Source organism: Suncus etruscus, chromosome 20 (assembly GCF_024139225.1).
Source record: "Suncus etruscus isolate mSunEtr1 chromosome 20, mSunEtr1.pri.cur, whole genome shotgun sequence".
NCBI classification, from domain to species: Eukaryota; Metazoa; Chordata; class Mammalia; order Eulipotyphla; family Soricidae; genus Suncus; species Suncus etruscus.
The window spans coordinates 24,786,416-24,807,209 of record NC_064867.1 but is presented as its reverse complement, the minus strand read 5'-3'; the positions used below and the strand labels follow the sequence as shown (position 1 = coordinate 24,807,209).

The following is a 20,794-nucleotide window of genomic DNA, read 5'->3' as shown; positions in this document are numbered from 1 at the left end:
CCATGATTTTCTTTTCCCAGTTGTCAACTTTTTTTTAATGTTTTATTTCTGGGTTATCTTCTACTTTCTCCATAAGTTGAGGTTTGGTTTGTTTGGTCTTGGGTTCCAGGGTGATTTGTACCATGTAGGGACTCATTGTTCCTTCTTTCTTTCTTTCTTTCTTTTTTTTCTTTTTTTGGTTTTTGGGCCACACCTGTTTGACGCTCAGGGGTTACTCCTGGCTATGCACTCAGAAATCGCCCCTGGCTTGGGGGGACCATATGGGACTCCTGGGGATCAAACCGCGATCCTTCCTACGCTAGCGCTTGCAAGGCAGACACCTTATCTCTAGCACCACCTTCCCGGCCCCTCCTTTTTTTTTTTTTGGTATTTGGGTCACACCCATCAACACTCAGGGGTTGCTCCAGGCTCTACACTCAGAAATCACTACTGGCAGGCTCAGGGGACCATATGGGATGCCAGGATTCAAACCATGCAAGGCATGGTTTCTGCATGCAAGGCAAACGCCCCACCTCCATGCCATCTCTCTGGTCCTTGTTCCTTCTTTCCTTGTCTTTGTTGTAATGTTCAGGAGTAGCATATTTGTTTGTGATTATTACCCAATGTGTCCCTGTGGGCTCCCAGACCAATAGCACCACATTACCATTAAATTATTAAAGCTCTCCCTTCTCATAATATATCATAAGGAGTTGCCCCTCAGGGGCTAACCCATATTTTAGTCATCACTTTACTACTATAATTTACTTTGTTTTGTTTTGACACTTAAACAAAAACAGCTGTGTTTAGGGCTTACTCTTGGCTCTGTGCTCAGGGATCACTTCTGGTGGAGCTCAGGGGACCTTATGAAACGCCAGGGATTAAACCAGCCTTGGTTACTGCAAGGCAAGTGCCCTAGTAACTGTATTATTGCTCCAGCCCCAATATGCTTTCATTTCTTATCCAGATTTAGTATTTTGAATAGCACCACTGTTGTACTTCAGTCCAGAGTCTTCCCAAGTGTTTATTATTTGTTTTCTTGTTGAAAATCTGTTTTCCTTCATTGCCTGTGTATAAGTGTTGCCTTGATTGTTTCTATTTTGCAAGTAATTTTAATTCGTCAGTCTGTTTCCTCTATTATTTTATTTGCTTCAACTTTTAGAACATTTTTATCACACATCTGATACAAATTTTTAATTTATGCCAGTTTTCCTAGCACTCAATGTTTAACTTCCAATTTTGAGTTTATCTTTTTATTGGAGCTACCTTGTGAAAATTTAGTTTCCAGAGATCTGAGAGCTAAAACTCAGTGGACAGAGCATGTGTCTTGTTCAGTCCTGGGCACTGCATATTCTTCCCATCATTACCAAGAATAACCTTTGAGTACAGAGTTCAGACTCAATTCTAAGCATGGCCAGGTATAGCCCCAAACCAACAACCAAACAAAAACCCATATTTTCCAAATTGTCACTCAGACATCCCAATTATTATCCAATTCAACTTCTCCCATTGTTTTGAATATGGTAACATGAAAGTTTTGGGGCACATCTTGACTCTGGAGCTCATCCTATTTAAGTCTAATAAATTATCTCTTTTCTAAACCAAGGTAGAGAGTGTTCTTTTGCTTATGCCTTTAGTACTGAGCACCATAGGTCATACAAACAACTATGATGCCATGAGTTGCCTCTGTCCCGATAATGCTGTTATGAGCAGCCTCCACAGGTACTGGGAATAGGTGTCAGGACCTGTTGATCTGCTTTTGACTTGCCTTGCATGTGGTGACCCAGTTCAATCCCTGGCATCCTATATGGTACCCTAAATGTCACTGGTTGTGCCCTCCCAAACATATAGGTTCTCAGGCCCAACTCCAGACTTCTTGGATCAAAACATCTAGACTGAGCCCAGGGATGTGGATGTTTCTGCTATCCAAGTGACATTTATTTATTTATTTATTTATTTATTTATTTATTTATTTGGTTCTTGGGTCACACCCGGCAGCACTCAGGGGTTACTCCTGGCTCTAGGCTTAGAAATCACTCCTGGCAGACTCGGGGGACCATATAAGATGCTGGGATTTAAACCACTGTCCTTCTGTAGGCAAGGCAAACACCCTACCTCCACGGTATCTTTCCAACCCCCATTTTTTAAAAATTTTTATTGAATCATTATATTACAAAGTTACAAAGATATTTATGATTGTCAGGGGTCCAGGGATCCAACATAAATCCCTTCACCAGTTTCAACTTCTTTTCACCAATGTCCCTAGTTTTTCTCCTGCCCCACCACACCCAGCTTGCTTCTAGGGCTGGCACTTTTCCCCTGTGGTATTCCCTTTGTCCTGGTGTTCCCCTCCCTAACTTATCTCTCATACCCATCCCACTGGTAAGCTTCCCTCTGAACAGGTCTCCTGCGCTTCCTTTCTATTGCCTTTGGGGCTTTGCTATTCTTACAAGGTTTCTTTATATCAACACGTGAGAGATCATTCTCTGTTTCTTTTCCTCTAACATCACTCCTAACATACTCTCTAGATCAGGGGTCCTCAAACTTTTTAAACAAGGGATCAGTTCACCGTCCCTCAGACCATTGGAGGGTCTGACTATAGTAAAAACAAAACTTATGAACGAATTCTTATGCACACTGCATATATATTATTTTGCAATGAAGAAACAAAACAGATACAAATACAGTATGTGGCCCGTGGGCCATAGTTTGAGGACCACTGCTCTAGATTCATCCATGTTATGAAAATTTCATGACTTCATCTTTTCTGATAAATGAGTTCCGTGTTTTTTTAATCTAGTAATCTATGCTGGGACATTGGGTTGTTTCCTTATCTCCAGATGATTCTAAGATCACACTTTCACTTAAGAACACCTAGTCTGGCCTGACATGTCCAATGCAATGTGGCACCAGTATGTGTTCCCCAGACCTGAGATCTTTGGGTTCAACTCACATCCCACACACAGGGCTGTTTGCTCAAGCGGATGGGCCGCCTCACTTGGCACATCCAGGCAGTTGTAAATGTCACTTGGTACATCAGGCACAGCTGCAGATAAACTGTCTTGGCAAAGGCTGAACTTGAGAAAGTCTAGTAGGCCTACCACTAAGGCGACCACAGAACAGCTTTCGTGGGAACCAAGCTTGGAAAATCAAGTATTTGGGGCCTGGGTTTCACCATCTTAAAAAAAAGATAGATGAAGTTCAAAGGACGTAAATGAGGAAAGGTAGAAAAAAAAAAACCACACCATTTATTGCATAGGAATTTATTGTGAGAAATTACAAGAAATACCTATTCTGGTGATGATGTTCAAATAATCCACAAGATGGCAGTCGTGAACCTGTAGCATTCTCCTGGACTGGAACTTTCTTGTTGCAACAAAATGAAATCTAGAAAGTCCCTGACAATAAACATGCGGGCATTTCAGGGACCCCTCTCATTTGACTTGAATCGTGTAAATAATTTTCTGTTTGGGAAAAAGAAACATCATACCATTAGGTTCCAGTAAGTTCTAGTGACGCAGCTTAGATAGGCCTTAGTCAAGGACTGGGCCATTTCCTTTTATCTGTTTAATTTTATATGTTTATTTAATTCGGGACAGCACTCAGGGCTTACTTTGGGCTTTGTGCTCAAGGATCACTCCTGGCCATATTGGGTGATAAGATCAAACCCAGGATGGCTGCATGGAATACAAACACCCTCCCACATACTAGCTGTTCCCTTTTAGCAGATAAGAGCTTTTCGTTTTTATCAGATGAGATCAAAGCTAGAAAGAGAGCTTAGTAGCCTGGATCATATATTTTGCACCACAAGAAGCACCCCATTCATCAGCACTGAGCTGAAAATGGTTCTTGACCACTGCTGCATATGCCCCTAAACCCAGCCCAAAAATGACAGGAAAAAGTTTTATTTGTTTGTTTATTTTTACAAAATCTCAAAAAGAGAGAAAAAAAAAAGCCACCACTGAAATTACAAGTTACCAATTTAACTCAGGGAGCTTAGAGACTTAATTCAGTTTCTTCCCAATTTGGCTTTGGCAATTGCAGCCTCCTTGTTTGCTACTCAGCAGCCTTTAGCTGAATACTGGTCATCAGAAGTTCTGTTGGTGGATGAACGTGCAGGAAAGCCAGCCATGCTGACATCATGGTGACTGACCATAGGCTCATGTGCACTCGCCTATTCAAAGGGCAAGACCCCAGAGCAAAAAATACTGGAAAATGAAAGCTGTTGGAATTTATTGTTCTGAAATTATGTAAATGGGAGATGGGATTTATTCTCATGTGAAATGATGTCAACAAGGAAATTTAAAGTTCTAAGAATTAATTTAAAACTACTTGAAATTTGTGGTGTGTGTGTGTGTGTGTGTGTGTGTGTGTGTGTTCTCTGCATCATGACAGACATACAGAGTAGTCTTTCATTGCTTCCTAATAACCAGCAGTTCCCTCTGGTTGTATCCCTGCACATGGCTTCTGCTCCTCTCACTTCTGCTTCTTTTATCCTCGCTTTCAAGCCCCGAGTGACAAGACCTTGTGTTCAGAAGACTGCTGCTTCTATATATAATTTTCCAAAATGTGTACCTGCCTCTAGAATAATCTTACTAATGATACCTTAATCATCGTCCTTTCTTTCCCTGGCAAAAGATGCTATTGTAATAGCACAGCTTGGATGGAAACACGGCTAATGCTGAAGATGAATCATGGAGCAAGGTGGAAAGAAACGTTTCTCATGTCTAAAAATATCAAGTGATTGACATGTTACCAAATTTCCACAAACTCAATTTCCATGCAATTTAGATGGTCGTGTGTGTGTGTGTGTGTGTGTGTGTGTGTGTGTGTGTGTGTGTGTGTGTATGTGTGTGGCTTGCCAGGGCCTTCCTAATGGGGACCTTGTCACTTTCCCAGCAGAAATGAGAAGCAGAGGCTTTTTGTTGGGGAGTTGAAAGTTCAGGATTTCCAGGGTCCCTCCCACCAGTCACCCATTTCCTGTCCCTGGATGATTCTTAGCGGGTGGGTCATAGTTGATTGGCTTCTCCCTGGCCCTCCTGGCACCTAGAGAGGCAAGAATGGAGGGTTGAGGGTTGACCTCCATTTTCTCTGTCTCTGACTTCACTTTCTACTGCTTCGTCCATTCCTTGGGCTCCAACCCACTTCTCTCCTGCATGTTTCTCTTTTTCTCTTTTGGCACCAGGCTCAAACCCAGGGCTCCCCCTTTCAAAGCATATGCTCTCCATATTTCCTTTTTTTAATTGACATCTTTCACCCCAAGCAGGTTTCATTCTCTTCTTCCTGCCCTGTAATACACTTGGTTTTTGAAGGTGGGGGACAAAATCTCCCTCAATCTCACTCTTTCACATTTAAGCTGCTTTGAAGCCCAGTTCCTCTTGTGTCTGCCTAGTCTTTCGTAGAAACTTCCCTTTGCTCCTACACAATCATCTCTCTGGCTTCTCCTCCCAGGTTCCTGCTGGAACTCTTAACTTTCATCTTCTCATATGGAAAGACACATGATATCTTGCTGATACCCCAAGAATCACCAGCTGGATTGCAAACACTAGAGATATAAACCAGTATTCTGTGTCCCTATAGAAGAATATTGTTTTCTGTGGCTCTGAAAGGGGATGGGGTGCTGTGGCCACCATTTTTGGCCCCAGGAGCTCTTGACTTGCCTTTACCCAGGCCCTGTTTCCTTGGCCTCCCCTTCCTCAGTTTCCCTACCTTTCAGATACTTTATATATCTTAGAGTTATCATGACTTGGAGGAGGTAAGTTCTGCCCCATACCTCTGCCCAGGACTGGCTGTATAAAATGTAGAGGGGAGGGGAAATCAATTTACAGATTTGAATATTGCTTTCTGGGTCTTCAGAGGCCAAGTTCAGATAAGAAAGTCTCAATTACACTTTTGTTCTAGTTCAGAAACTCATGACTGCCCACTCAAAGGCCCCTTGTGGTCTTCAAACATTGTTTGCTGTGTCTCTCATGAATGCTTGGCACTTGGAGTCCCCGGGGGAAGAAGTAACAGTTTGAGATGGGGCAGGCAGGGGGTGGGAGAAGGCTGGGCATTGTGACAAGTCTTGGATTTTGCAAGGATTCTGACACAGCTTCTTCATCCTTGCTCTGTGGGTGAAAACAATCAGGAGCATTTTATGGCTGGAACTTTTGAGAGGACAAAGTGAAGACATTTGCAGCCAGGGGAGCTTGACTAGGAGACTCAGACATTGGGTGTGGAGTCAGATTTGGACAGGGTGTGGTTTGGGAGGAGCAGCAGATGCTTTGGCATCTGGGTGTTGGCTCCAGAGGGAGTTCCTGGGAGCTTGGTCATACCCAGCACTATTCCAGAGCAAGTGGCCTGGACTTGCAAGCATAAGGAGGGAAATTTCCCCATGTACTTGTCCAGGGTCTATGAGTCCAGATTTCAGCTGGAGGTCCAGACTAATTAATTGTCAGGGCAGAATCACACTCTTCACTCTAACGCATGTGTAACTATTTTTAACAACTAAAAATATCAATATCTCTTTTTGGGGGTGTACCTGGCTCTGTAATCAGTGAAAATGTTTATTACTCTTTTTTGGGTAGGGACACCCCCAGCAGGTAACCCAGGGATACAACTCTTTTCTGTGCTGGGGGACTGTAAAGTGCCAGGGATCAAACTCAGGCCTCCCACGGGCAAAGCAATTGCTCCAGCGCTTTGAGTCATTTCTCCAGCACCCCCTTTCCCAATCCCATTCTCAGGAAATAAAACATATACAGAAACTTCATTTGCTTCTGAAGGTAGGTTTTACGGAACAAAATGTACTTTCTAGAAAATTCTGTCTTTTGTCACGGCAAAAAAGATATTATTTCTTAACAGCTATTCTTTGAGCCAGGGTTGGAGAGTCCCAGAGAAGAGGGTGGGAAAATGGTGCCATGCAGTGTAAGGTGAGAAAAAATACCTCATGCTCTAGTTTTACCGAAACAGTGGATTGAGACTGGCACCAAAGTAGAAGTTGGCAGCTTCTCGGTGCCACAGGAAGAATACTGGGCTGTGTTAAGGGGAGCCACCATCTATATTCATAACGAGTCGACAAAAAGCAGGGATAACTGGAATCTGTTTGGTGTTGATGGCCAGATACTGTTTTGCCAGGATCCCAACAGCCATGTCTGGTAGACAATCCACTTGCCATATGCGTACACGGATGGTGGGTAGGATGTGGAATATATTGCAAGATTATAGAAAATAATCAGAATAATGAGTATTGCTTAACATTTGAAGTATGATGAACTGCCATCTCCCTGAGTTGGTCGGAAAAGTCAGAGCAAATGTTTGGGAAATGTTCGCCAACCAGGCAATTAACACAGCGAGACTTTCAACATGGCTTATTCTGTACTTGGGGGAGAAACAACATCCCCTTTGATTCGGAACCTGGAACGAACCCTGTGAGCCGTGTTTCATTGCTGGGATTAATAAATCACAGCTGCAGGAATTGGCTCTTGGCAGGGTGCTCCATTCAGCTGTCTTGCCTTTGCCCCCTGTTGCATTCCAGATTCCAGGCCTGCACCATGTCTGGAGCCAGCTACCCACTCTCTCTGTTCCTCTGCGGCTGGCACTTGGTTGTCCTGGGAGTCAGCGGGGAGCACTGCCCGGCCAGACAGCCTGAGGATGACTCTTACGTGGCGGCCGTGTACGAGCACCATTCTGTCCTGAGCCCAGACCCGCTGGCTCTTGTCAGCCGAGAGCAGGCGCTGGAGATCATGAACCAGAACCTGGACGTCTATGAGGAACAAGTGATGGCGGCGGCCCAAAAGGCAAGGCTTGCTGCTCCTGGATGAGAACCTGGGGTTGGGTTCTAGCATACAGTCTTTGGCTCTCTTCCACGTTCCACTGGCCCAGCAGCACCTTGCGAACCAGGTTGATAAGAGCCTGGACTCTTGCTACTCAGAGAAGCTCAGGGTACAGTTCCCTGGGCCTGCTTCAGAGCTAGTGAGAAGAAGCATACACAAGGCCCCCAACCCATGCCTGTTTTAGCAAGATACCAGGGCATGCTTGGCACCCTCAGTGTGAGAGCCCCAGGTTCAATTCCTGCTTTGTTTTGTTTTTGTTTTCCTTTTTTTTTTTTTTTTTTGATTTTTGGGTCACACCCAGTAGCACACAAGGGTTACTCCTGGCTCTACGCTCAGAAATCACTCCTGGCAGGCTTGGAGGACCATATGGGATAACGGGATTCGAACTACCATCCTTCTGCGTGCAAGGCAAATGCCTTACCTCCATGCTATCTCTCCGGCCCCACTCAATTCCTGTTTTAACTAGGGAACCTTGGGCCAGTTGTACACAGATGTGGGTGCCAGCCTCACAGCCCACAGAGTTGAATGGGGTGAGCTGGACTTGGGGTTTTTGGTGTTTGGTTTTTTGTTTTGTTTTTTTTTTGGGGGGGGGCACTCCAGGCAGTGCTCAAGGGTTACTCCTGGCTCTGAGCTCAGAAGTTGCTCCTGGCAGGCTTGGGGGACCATATGGGATGCCAAGAATCAAACCTGGGTCTGTCCCATGTTAGCCATATGCAAGGCAAATGCCCTGCCACTGTAATAACATTCCAGTCCCTGGGGTTTTGTGTGTGTGTGTGTGTGTGTGTGTGTGTGTTGGTGATAGAGATTAAACCCAGCTCACTGCAACTGCTCTGATGAGCCACCCTCCAGCCCTGCACGGGCATTTTTTGAGAAATCCCCCCGTACAGTGTAGTCATAGATACAGGCATTTTTGAAACACCCCACCTCCCTCTCGTGTGTCTGAACACTCAGAGGTTAATGAAAGAAATAGGCACCCACACAGCTGCCCTGTGCTACTAACTCAAGGGTGATTCTGGCCCCAGGCCAGACCATGTGAAGCCTAAGGCATTAGGGCTGCCAGAAGGAAATGGGATAGACAAGGGGTGGCCTGTGGAGCTTCCTGCCAGGAAGGATGGGCAGAGAGGGGCATGATGGGCCTAGATGCTCCAATGAGAAAAGGCCCTGGTGGGAGACTAACAGCCAAAGGAGGGGTGTGGCCCTTGAGTCTGAGAGGGGAGTAGGGAGCGCTTCTTGGCCTATCTGGACTGAGCCTAGCCTGCCCAAACCATCCTGCCCAAAACATCTCTGCTGCCAGAGTCTTTAGGCCCATTCACTCTGTGCAGAATACTAGGAACTTCTAGATGGTTCTTTCTGTGACCCATAGCTTTTTTTGTTTGTTTGTTTGGTTTGGTTTGGTTTTTGGGTCACACCCTGCAGTTCTCAGGGGTTACTCCTGACTCTACACTCAGAAATCGCTCCTGGCAGGCTCGGGGGACCATATGGGATGCCAGGATTCGAACCACCGTCTTTCTGCATGCAAGGCAAATGCCCTTCCTCCATGCTGTCTCTTCAGCCTCTGTGACCCATAGTTGATCACCTTTGTAATAGTCCTCTATTGTTCAATTCTCTGAGCTCTCTCCACTTTTTAGAATGCCAGGCCTTTGTCACAGCCCCTGTTTCAACTTCCCGTGGTGTGTCCCTAGTTTCCCCAACTTATACTGTGGGTCCCTGCTTTTCAGGCTCTCTATGATAATGAAGAGCAGGGAAAATGTCCCCAGAGGATTGTGGTCAGCTCTGTGGCACTGTTGAGGCTAAGGTTCTGGCACCTGCCTGGGGCCTGGCACCCCAGGCCTTCACAGCCAGAAGCACGTGTGCTGTTACTCTTCTGCCCTCCGCACCCCGTGGCAGGGCCGCACACTGTCCTCCCTTGCGGATCACTTACCTGCACGTCATTCACACCTGGGATACGCCTCACAGTTGTGTCTTTGCTGAAATCAATGTCCCTGGTGGCGTCCTCAGACCTCAGGCCTTTCTGGGCACGGGACGTGTGTTCATGTGGCACCAAAGCAGCTGCCTCTCTCCTCTCACTGCTGCTGCTCTGAGCTGTTTGAGTTGCCAGACGAGGCTCCAGGTGAGCCAATCAGCTAACCACCACCTCAAGGTAACCCCATCTCATGCCTCATCTCTGCCTGATCCTGCAATGGGCATAAAGTTGATCAGTTCATCCTTTTAGATCTTTTGGGTATCTCTGTGATTGTGAGTGGTAGAGCAACTTCTGAGACAAATTGATGGCAAATATCAAGGAGGGTGAATGCCTAAGACCCTGATTGGGATAGCTCTCCTCATGCTCCCCATGATTCTGTCAGGTCTCCCTCCTCTCCTGTTTCCAGAAGAGTCCTTCATTTTAGTGTAATATATAAGCATGACTTCAAAATTACTTAAAATTTTGTTTTCAGTGAAGGAAAAGAGTTGTGTGAATACTCTTAAAAAGTTAAGAACCTAGGGGTGGAGCGATAGCACAATAGATCAGAGCATTTGTCTTGTACACCTAACCTGGGTTTCATCTCCAGCATCCCATATGGTCCCCCAAGCCTGCCAGGAGTAATTTATTTTCTTTTTCTTTCCTTCCTTCCTTCCTTCCTTCCTTCCTTCCTTCCTTCCTTCCTTCCTTCCTTCCTTCTTTCCTTCCTTCCTTCCTTCCTTCCTTCCTTCCTTCCTTCCTTCCTTCCTTCCTTCCTTCCTTCCTTCCTTCTTTTCCTTCCTTCCTTCCTTCCTTCTTTCCTTTCTTTCTTTCCTCCCTCCCTCCCTCCCTCCCTCCCTCCCTCCCTCCCTCCCTCCCTCCCTCCCTCCCTCCCTCCCTCCTTTCTTTCTTTCTTTCTTTCTTTCTTTCTTTCTTTCTTTCTTTCTTTCTTTCTTTCTTTCTTTCTTTCTTTCTTTCTTTCTGTCACACCCAGAGATGCTCAGGGGTCACTCCTGGATCTATGCGCAGAAATCACTCCTAAAAGTGCTTGGGGGACCACATGGGATACCAGAGATTGAATCTGGGTCATCTGCATACAAGGCAAACGCCCTACCCATTGTGATATCACTCTGGCCCCTGTCAAGAGTAATTTCTGAGTGCAGAGCCAGTAATAAATTACCCCTGAGCACCACTGGGAGTGAGAACCCCCCCTTAAAAAATTAACAATTTGGGCTAGAGAGATAGTATAGCAGGCTTGCCTTGCACAGGGCTGATCTGAATTTAACCTCTAGCATCCCATAGGGTCTCCTGAGTCCACCAGAGTAATTTCTCTCAGAGCGCAAAGCCAGAAGTAATCCCTAAGCACCTCTAGGTGTGAACCAAAACAAATGATAAAAAGATAATAAATCTGGTTTAAAGAGAATTTGAAGACTAAAAGTATACCCACCAAATGAATGTTGAAATGATGCAAAATGTTGAAATAGATACAACCTGGCTCATGTCCTACAAAGCAATAGCATGCTTGTCTTAGGGGATTTTTCATTAAATAGCAAATCAAACGAGATAAATCATCTGTGATTGAGCCTATTAAACAGTGTCCTCATCAACAGAAACTACCCACATCCTGTATTATTTCCAGAATATTTGCAACAGTTCTGCTTTTCAGTGAATCCAGTAGTCTTCTGCCGGGGCTCTGTGCGCCTGGTGTCATTTTTCAGCAAAGCTAGTTGGCAATGTCTGTTGACCGCTTCTGTTTTTCCATAGCTTCGCCCGAATATTTCACTTGTATGATTTTTTTTTCTAGAGTTTGAGTGTAGATTTGTATGCAACATTCACTCAGTAAGACATGTTTTCATTACCTGTTCGCAGGTGTCACTACAGTTTTCTTTTTTATTTCTTCATATTCTTTCTCCATTTTTATAGCAGATTCATGTCCAGCAGGGCTAGGAGTGGGGGTGGATCAAACTTAGACCTCATGCATGCCAGGCAAATGTTCTCCTGTTAAGGAACACCCCTATACTGCTAATTTGCCTTTTATTAAAATCATTTGAGAACCATTCAGGTGTCCAGTACAGAAGCTACATCATGGCATCCTCTCAAATATATTGTGCCATTACAAATGATATTTTGGGATTTGGGCCACACTGGCATGGCTCAGGACTGGCACTGCTTATTCCTCACACTCAGCAGTGACCCCTGGCAATGCTCTGAGGACCATATGTGGTGCCAGGTTAAGTCACATGCAAAGCAAGTGCCTTAACCAGGTGCTTTCTGGCCCCACAAATGATATTTTGAACTATGTGTCCTGGCATTTAATACAAATAGTGAGATATTTTACTATATAAGAAAACATATATTTGATATAATCTCACATAGTGAAGAAAATATGAAACACACCAAGATACTAGCAGCAAGTATCTTCATGTTCAAGGATTCTTGCTTTACATGGAGGCTCAAAGGGTTGGAGCACTTGCTTTGGGGGAAGTCCTGGGTTCTAGCCCTAGAAAGAGCCAAGTGGACCCCCTCAAGCATCACACACTGCACTGGGAGGAGCACTGTCAGGTGTAATCCCCACCATCAACCCTGGCAAATAAACTCTTTGTATTTTTCTTATTTTTAAAATTCCTACTGTCTACATCAAGACTTCGATGTCTTTATAATCAGGGAGAAAAAAAAAATCAGGCTGAAGAGTATGGAGAGCATTCCAGAAGTAAGTGACTCATAGCTCCTGTTATTTTTGGTTATTCATGCCTTCTCTTTTTTCCTCTTCCAACAGCCGTGCACTGGCCAATGTTCCAGGCTTGACATTTGAAGCCACGTCAGTGGAAAGCCTCAGTAGAAAGAGGCCCTGACGCAGAGCCAATTGTTTGAATTTCTTGAGCTTGTCGCAGACATGGCAGGAAGGCTGCTTCCTCCCAGGCCTCACATTTAGGAAGCCCCAATGGCCCCAGGACTGGGTAAAAGCCCCTGGGTGTTCAGAAGTCTGCAGAGATCTGACTCACCCCAAAATGGGGAGCCACATGCTGGAGCAAGGCCTCTTTTCTTTGCTGAAACCAATACTGGCTTTTATGCCCAGCCCAGTGGGTCCCAACCATAGCAACATATTAAAATCATTTGGGGACTTCTCAGCAAATCCCTGTGAGGCCAGGGATGTGGCTCAGTGGGACAGTACATGTTTCACATGGGAGGTCCCGAGTTTCATCCCCAGTCCTGCAAAACCAAAACCAGATACCATACTGTGAATTGAATCTGCCCTTCTAGACGTGGCAACCCTAAACAAAATAAGATATTTTGGGGCCGGAGAGATAGCACAGCAATAGGGCGTTTGCCTTGCACATAGCTGATCCAGAATGGACGGTGGTTTAAATCCCAGCATCCCATATGGTCCCCTGAGCTTGCCAAGAGCTATTTCTGAGCGCAGAGCCAGGAGTGATCCCTGAGTGCCTCCAGGTATGACCCAACAACCAAAAAAAAAAAAAAAACAAAAAAAAAAAACAGATATTTTGGGGCTGGAGGTTGCTTCACACCCAGTAGTGCTCAGGGCTTACTCCTGGCTCTGCACGCAAGGGATCACTCAGGGTGTACTCGGAACTATATAGGGTGCAGGTATTGGGCCCAGGTTGTGTGCAAGGCCCACAGTACTGTCCTATCACTACTAAATTTTTGTGTTGTTTGTTTTGTTTGGAGGACACACAAGCCAGTGCTCAGAGCTTACTTCTGGCTCTGCCCTTCACTCCTCAGGAATCATTCCTGGCAGGGCTCAGAGGATCACATGGGGCACTAGGGATCAAAATCAGTCTATACTATCTCTTCGAACCCCAAAAAGTATTCTTTTACAATGGCTTTTCAGTGATTTTGCAAAAGTTCCCTGTCTGACTTGGATGCACACTGAAGGTGACAAACCACTAAACTGGAGATAGCACATCTGTGAATAGCTCGTACTTCTGGCCTTTGGTAATTGTTGCTTTCTCTCCAAACTCGCTCTAATTGTGGGTTTAGTACATGCTATTCCTTTTTTTTCTTTTTCTTTAGAAAGAAAAAAACAGAAAAGGGGAGAGATTGAGGGAGAGAGGAAGGGAGGGAAAGAAAGAGGGAGGGAGTCACAGAGGAGGGAGAGGGGGAGAGGGAGAGGGAGGGAGAGGGGGAGAAAGAACTCTATTCCTTTAAGCCCAGCTCTGCCTTTCCCTTCTGCCCCAACATGCTCTCAAAGAATGGTTGATGGTTGTTCCTCAGAATTTGGCCAAATGAGACTTCCCCCAAGATCATGGCTCTGAGGAGAGTCTTGCTACCCAAGTTTTGTACTCCTGGTTCCTTCTGCAGAGCAGCTCCTCAGTGGTTGCCAGATGAAGGCATAAAACAAGGAACTAATGGATAAAGTGGTACCTCAAAGCATGAAATAACAGACTATGATGTTTTTGACTTTCAGGGTGTACAGATCATAGTGTTTCCGGAAGATGGCATTCATGGATTCAACTTCACAAGGACATCTATTTACCCATTCTTGGACTTCATGCCAGATCCCCAGATAGTCCGGTGGAATCCGTGTGAAGAACCCCACCGCTTTAATGAAACTGAGGTAAGTGAGGACAACAGCCTTCCTCCTCAGGAGGCTGACCATGCCTCTAATTATGTGCGGAGAGGAATCCAGTCAGGGGCCAACGACCGAGGCTGATGACGTGAGACCTAAAGCAGGGCCTCGGATCAAATGCAGATTGCGCTAACAGTGGGCACCACAAGAATGTTTGGTAGGGCCAGAGTGAAAGTACAGTATCTAGGACACTTGCCTTTCACACAGCTGACCCTGTGATTTCTGACACCTCATCTGATCCTCTGAGTCCTGCCAGGAGTAAGCCCACAAAAACTAACTAAATTTTAAAAAGATGATGTCTAGTAATAGAAGAATCATGCTTACCTGTCATCCTGTTTTTTAAGTACATGAGAAATACATGCTTATGTGTTTATAAGAGAAATAGAAATGAATATACATAACAGAAGAAACCCCCCCCCCCCTTCATCACACAGTACTCTGTATCCTACTTCATTGCTCCAACAATTATCCTGCTAAACTCTCTACCCATAGCTCTTGGCATCCTGTTGAGCATGCTCTATGCATCTTCGTTTTAAATTCTTGATGTTATGCAGTGAATGTTATTGTACATTGACTGTGTAAGCATGTTCAAGTTTTTCAGTGAAGGGGAAATTTCTCGAAATGAGTTTCTTAGGGCTAAAGAGTTAGAATAGGGGATATAAAATGCTTGCTTTGCACATGGCAAACTCTAATTTAATCCCCAGCACCACATATGGTCCCTGGAACATTGCCAGGAGTGATCCCTGAGCAAAGAGCCAAGAAGAAACCCTGAGCACAGTCAGGTGTGTGATCCCAAAACAAAATAGTAGGATTCAAACATTTATTTTTCCTCTTTTTCTCTCCTCTAGGTCCTCCAGCGCCTAAGTTGTATGGCCATCAAAGGAAACATGTTCCTGGTGGCCAATCTTGGGACAAAGCAGCCATGTCACAGGAGTGACCCTCGGTGTCCCAAAGATGGGAGATTTCAATATAATACCAATGTTGTGTTGAGCAGCAACGGAACCCTGGTGAGCCGCTACCGCAAGCACAATCTCTACTTTGAGGCTGCTTTTGACACCCCTCTCAATGCAGATCTCACTGTCTTCGACACCCCATTTGCTGGCAGGTTCGGCGTGTTCACCTGCTTTGACATACTGTTCTTTGATCCTGCGGTCAGTCTCCTCCGAGATGTTGAGGTGAAGCACATAGTGTACCCCACAGCCTGGATGAACCAGCTCCCACTCCTGGCAGCTATTCAGATTCAGAGTGCCTTCGCCATTGCCTTTGGCATCAATGTTTTGGCTGCTAACATCCAACACCCATCTTTGGGGATGACAGGGAGCGGCATTCACACTCCCCTGCAGTCCTTTTGGTACCATGACACAGAGAGCTTCCAAGGTCACCTTCTCATAGCCCAGATAGCCAAGAACCCCCTGCGGCTCCCAGGGACCCAGAGTGACAGCAGGGAAGGAGACCCAGCCCACAAGAAGTTTTTGAAGATCTTGGCAGGCAGCCCCCACTGTGACAAGGACGTTCAGGAAGTTCTTTGTGATGGCGCCACCACCTGGAACATGAATTCTCCCCCCACGTTTCATGCCCAAATGATGTATGACAACTTCACGCTGGTCCCAGTGTGGGAAACAGAAGGCTTCACCAGCGTCTGTTCCGGGGGCCTCTGCTGTTACTTGCTGTACCAGAGGCCCACGATGTCCAAAGAGCTGTATGCCCTGGGGGTCTTCGAGGGCCTACACACTGTGCATGGCACTTACTACCTCCAGGTCTGTGCCCTGGTCAAATGTGGGGGCCTCAGCTTCGACAGCTGTGGGCAAGAGATCACAGAGGCCTCGGGGATGTTTGAGTTTCACCTGTGGGGGAACTTCAGCACTTCCTATATCTTTCCTCTGTTTCTCACCTCAGGGATGACCCTGGAAAGGCCTGACCAAGTAGGCTGGGAGAAGGAGCACTATTTCCTGAGGAAGAAGCAACTGTCATCTGGCCTGGTGACAGCGGCTCTCTATGGGCGGTTGTATGAAAGGGACTAGAGAAAGTGGGTGCCAGGTCCCACACCTATATAGGCTACAGCCACTTCTCTCCCCACAACCCATTCTGGAAGCTGTGGGAAGAAGTGGGGGATGAGGATTTTCTCTAATCCATTGTCTCTTCTCCAGAAAATGTGAATGATAGTTATATTTTTCTACCTATTTTATTTTTGGTAATCATATCTTCCTTCCAAAAAAAAATTTTTTTTTTTTTGGTTTTTGGGTCACACCCGGCAGTGCTCAGGGGTTACTCCTGGCTCTATGCTCAGAAATCGGCCCCAGCAGGCACAGGGGACCATATGGGATGCCAGGATTTGAAACACCGTCCTTCTGCATGAAAGGCAAATGCCTTACCTCCATGCTATCCCTCCGGCCCCTCTTCCAAATTTTTTTAGGAGACAGTTGATTTCAAGAAATAAAATAAATTGGGTTATATTTTACACATTCATAACAGTGGGTTGTGTGTGTGAGTGTTTTCCTTATTATTGCTAAACTGACACCTAGGGCATATAAATATTTCATAAACCTCAGACATTTTCGAAGGTAAGTCACAAACTAAAAACAAAAACTGTGTTAGAAGAGACTATTTCGGGAACCTTTTTCTTTTCACTGGCGACCAGAATTTTATTCAGACAAAGTAGTAGTGCCAGAGACACCCACAGCAACAGAAACGTGGGTCTTGAAGCAGCTTTTAAAAATAGAAGGGAAGGGCCCGGAGAGATGGCACAGCGGCGTTTGCCTTGCAAGCAGCCCATCCAGGACCAAAGGTGGTTGGTTTGAATCCCGGTGTCCCATATGGTCCCCCGTGCCTGCCAGGAGCTATTTCTGAGCAGACAGCCAGGAGTAACCCCTGAGCACTGCTGGGTGTGGCCCAAAAAAAAAAAAAAATAGAAGGGAAGTCTTCACATCTGCCTGTCAGTAAATAATGAAATGTTTCAGGCAAGACTCAGTAACTGGAAAGAGCAGAGTGGAGGAAAGGAGTGGGGGAGAGGAGGAAGGTGCTAAAGAAGGACAGTTTGTGAGTGTGGTAATAGGATTCCTTCTGTACAACATGTCTCATCCGGGGTTTCCAGGGACCATTATAAGTCACACTAACCTTGGCAAGACACTTCTAGTTGCCCAATGCGGCTCAGTTTGATCCAAGGTACCTCAGAAGGGCCTTTCCTTCTCAGAGGGACATTGAGCCAGAGGGAAGTGAAGGTGCCACAGAACTCCTGGCCTTGGCCTCCTGAAGGCTCTGAACTGCTACTGCAAACACAGCCTCCATTTTGAGGCAGCTCAACAGGTGTTTGGGGGAAGGGAGCATTGCCTCCTGCCATAAATTCTGGATTCTTGTTTATCTTATTTCTATGATATTTGTATCCAACATTTCAGAGTCAACTGACTCACTCAGTGCCTAATGACTTTCAGAACTTCGTTTTTGGGGCGTTTGGGCCACACCCAGCATGCTCAGAACTTACTCCTGTCTCTTGTGCTCCATGATCATCACTCCTGTGGGGCTTCAGTGACCATCTGTAGTGCTAGGGGTTGAACCCCGAAAGCTCCTTACCCACTGTACTAATCGGTCTGGCTCCCAACCAAGGTTTTAAAAACAGTTTTATGTGCGTATAGAAGATGCTATAAGGCAGAAAAGGAAATTCCTTCTCCACACCCTTCTGTATAGCCCTTCACACCAGTTTCTGAAGTCCGGACACTAGAGCTCCACTGACCAGCTTTCCTTCCCTGGCTTCACAGCTTATATTCATCACTGCATGAGCTTTTACCATTCATTTCCTTAAACTTCACAATTGCAAGGTCCCTGCTGACGCAGCTCTCTCGAAAAGTCCTCGTATGAGTCAGTCCTCAGGGAAAAGGCAGAAACAACTCCAGATTCCTGAGGAAGCCCTGGGGAGTCCCCCTGGTAGGCTATTCGACCTCTCCCATGAGATGACAGAGCTCTCCAGCCCTCCCAGGCATAGACCCACGGACTGAGTCAGCCAAGCCACAGGCAGCTGCGGATGTGGTTGCAACCGCCCACCCAGCATGTTTGCCCCAAACCCCAGAGAAACCAGAGTTATCTCAGAAATGCACTTTGTTCCTCCATGCCAAGATGGCTTGAATCAGCCCAGAAAGACAGGGAGGCCCTTCCTAAATTTAGACCTTAAAGAACTTCTTCAACAGCATACATTTATGAAGGCCCGTATGATTCTAGAACTTTCCTTGAGTTTCAGCCTACTGGAACGTAAAACTGCTCATGAAGTAGAAATGAGGGGTCAGAAAGAATAGTAGAACAAAAACAAGAAAAGAATTTTTTTTGTTTGTTTTTTAACTATACAAGTGGTTGCCAGATTACAGAACCAAATGGAAGATGAGGAACTTAGCAAAATAACTTATTTTTCAGGAGGAAAGAGACAACTATGATTAAGGGCTGGGATCTGGATTTTGTCCACTGTGACCCTGGCTGATACTGAGGAAGCAAAGAGCAACCTTGATGGTGGCCCAGAGGCAGGAAGTCTCTGGGCTTGTTGGTGACTCAGACTATGGGCCATTTGGAGTCCGGATGTCTGGGACCTCCTCAGGCAAGGGGTCTCACGCACGCTCCAGGCAGCTGTGAGGCCGATGGGCAAAGAGCCATGTTCATGCTGCCGTTAAGGGACCTTATTTCTGGGACGGCATTAAACACACCCATCCCTGCAGCTGGCAGCCTACACCCAGCACATCATCCTTTACTGTGACACCTGCCACCTTAGGAAACTCACAGCTCCACCTAGCCCAGTTGGTCATCAGACCAAGACTGACCCTGATAAGAGATGAGCCAATCAAAAGGTAGAAGGAACCCCAAAAACTTGCTCTCCTGATTCCCAGGGAAATGAACAGCTGTGCCATCATGGGTCACCAGCACAGCCTGCTTCTATGTGGCAACTATTTTTCTTTTTAACTGAGAAGAAATTTATTGAATTTTTATCCACCTCAATGCCCACCAGAAGTGATTCCTCAGCCATCCTCCCATATAATAACAAAAAAAACACAAACAAACAAACAACCAATAATTCTTGGGGATAGTCCAATTTTAAGTTTCATCTTTTCTCTTCCTGCCTGTACCTATTTTTAAAAACAGAGGATAGAGGAGACTCCGTATTTGCAGATACCAGAAAGACACTTATTTTCAGTAAAAACATGCAGCTTCCATGACTGTTTGCTGTGCACAACATTTCTCAGCATCACCAGAAGGAAAACAAAAACACAAAGAAGGATGTATCGTGTGTTCCATTAAATCACTGAATTTGGGGGGTGACTCACACAGAAAATGCCATGGAGGATAATTATAGGGCTGGCGGCATATTAATACGAAGATATAATAAAAGCCAGCATTGGGGCATTGCACCTGAATCTGCAGAGGAAGAATTTCATTATTTGGTGATGAATACATTTGAGTTCAGCCTCTCTAGTCTATACATCCTTGTAAAATCCAGTTTCAGACTTTTCCTAGGGGTGGGCATATAGATCAAATAAGCAGAACAGAACAATGGTACCAAACCTATTTGCTATTGGAAAGTAAAACAATCAGTAAAGCAAGAAATTAAACTGTGTGTGACTTTGGGCATATGTGTGATGTGCTTCCCTGAGAAATGGGGATGTTAAGTGAGGTGTCTTGGGCTCAACTCCTTTGGGGAGCATGCAAGGCAATACTCAGGGGTTACTCCTGGCTCCAAACTCAGGAATGATTGGCTGAGCTTCAGAGATCATAATGTCAGGGATCAAACCTGGGTCTGCCACGTAGTGTAGTATCATGGGTAGTAGTATAGTGGCCCAAACACTTTTAAATATACTCTGGAGCTGGAGAGATAGTACAGCAGGTAGGGCACTTGTCTTGCACATGGCTGATCTGGGTTTGATCCCTGGCATTTCATAGGGTTCCCCCAATCTCTCTGGAGTGATACCTGAGTGTAGAGGTGGTAATAATTCCTAAGCACAGCCAGGCGTGTTCCCCTCGCACCCTCCCAAAGATAACTCTGTCTTTCCCCTCTTCCTTATTTTTTAAAAGGATATATATAAATTTAAATATAAATATATAATATATAAATATTCATATCACATAAATATATTTATAAATATAAATAGTATATAATATATAATAAATATATATTTAAATATATAAATATACATATATTTGGTTTTTTAGCTCACACCCGGCAGCGTTCAGGGGTTATTTCTGGCTCTATGCCCAGAAATGGCTCCTGGCAGGTTCGAGGGACCATATGGGATGCTGGGATTCGAACCACCAACCTTCTGCATGCAAGGCAAATAAATGCCTTACCTCCATGCTATCTCTCCATCCCCAAAAGTGGATATATTTTTTATTTTTGTTTTTGGGTCACATCTGGCAGTGTTCAGCATTTATGCATGGTTCTATGCACAGGGATTATTCTTAGAAGGGTTCAGGGGACCATACTTGGTGCTGCAGATTAAATTTGGTTGGCCA

The 20,794-nt window shown here is 45.4% G+C and overlaps 1 protein-coding gene across 1 annotated transcript; it reads left to right on the top strand.

Annotated features, from left to right (window-relative positions):
• Positions 1 to 7,490: 7,490 nt before the first annotated feature.
• Positions 7,491 to 16,581, top strand: BTD (biotinidase). The gene is made up of 3 exons (XM_049766155.1): positions 7,491 to 7,751; positions 14,153 to 14,302; positions 15,163 to 16,581. Exons 1-3 carry the CDS (start codon positions 7,506 to 7,508, stop codon positions 16,333 to 16,335), a joined length of 1,569 nt encoding a protein of 522 aa, XP_049622112.1. The 5' UTR covers positions 7,491 to 7,505; the 3' UTR covers positions 16,336 to 16,581.
• Positions 16,582 to 20,794: the final 4,213 nt, after the last annotated feature.

Bases quoted from the DNA above. Each gene is read 5' to 3' on its own strand.
- BTD (XM_049766155.1), top strand. From the start codon at position 7,506: ATGTCTGGAGCCAGCTACCCACTCTCTCTGTTCCTCTGCGGCTGGCAC. The intron at 7,752-14,152 runs GCAAGGCTTGCT...TTTGACTTTCAG, and splicing joins TGATGGCGGCGGCCCAAAAG to GGTGTACAGATCATAGTGTT. The intron at 14,303-15,162 runs GTAAGTGAGGAC...TCTCTCCTCTAG, and splicing joins ACCGCTTTAATGAAACTGAG to GTCCTCCAGCGCCTAAGTTG.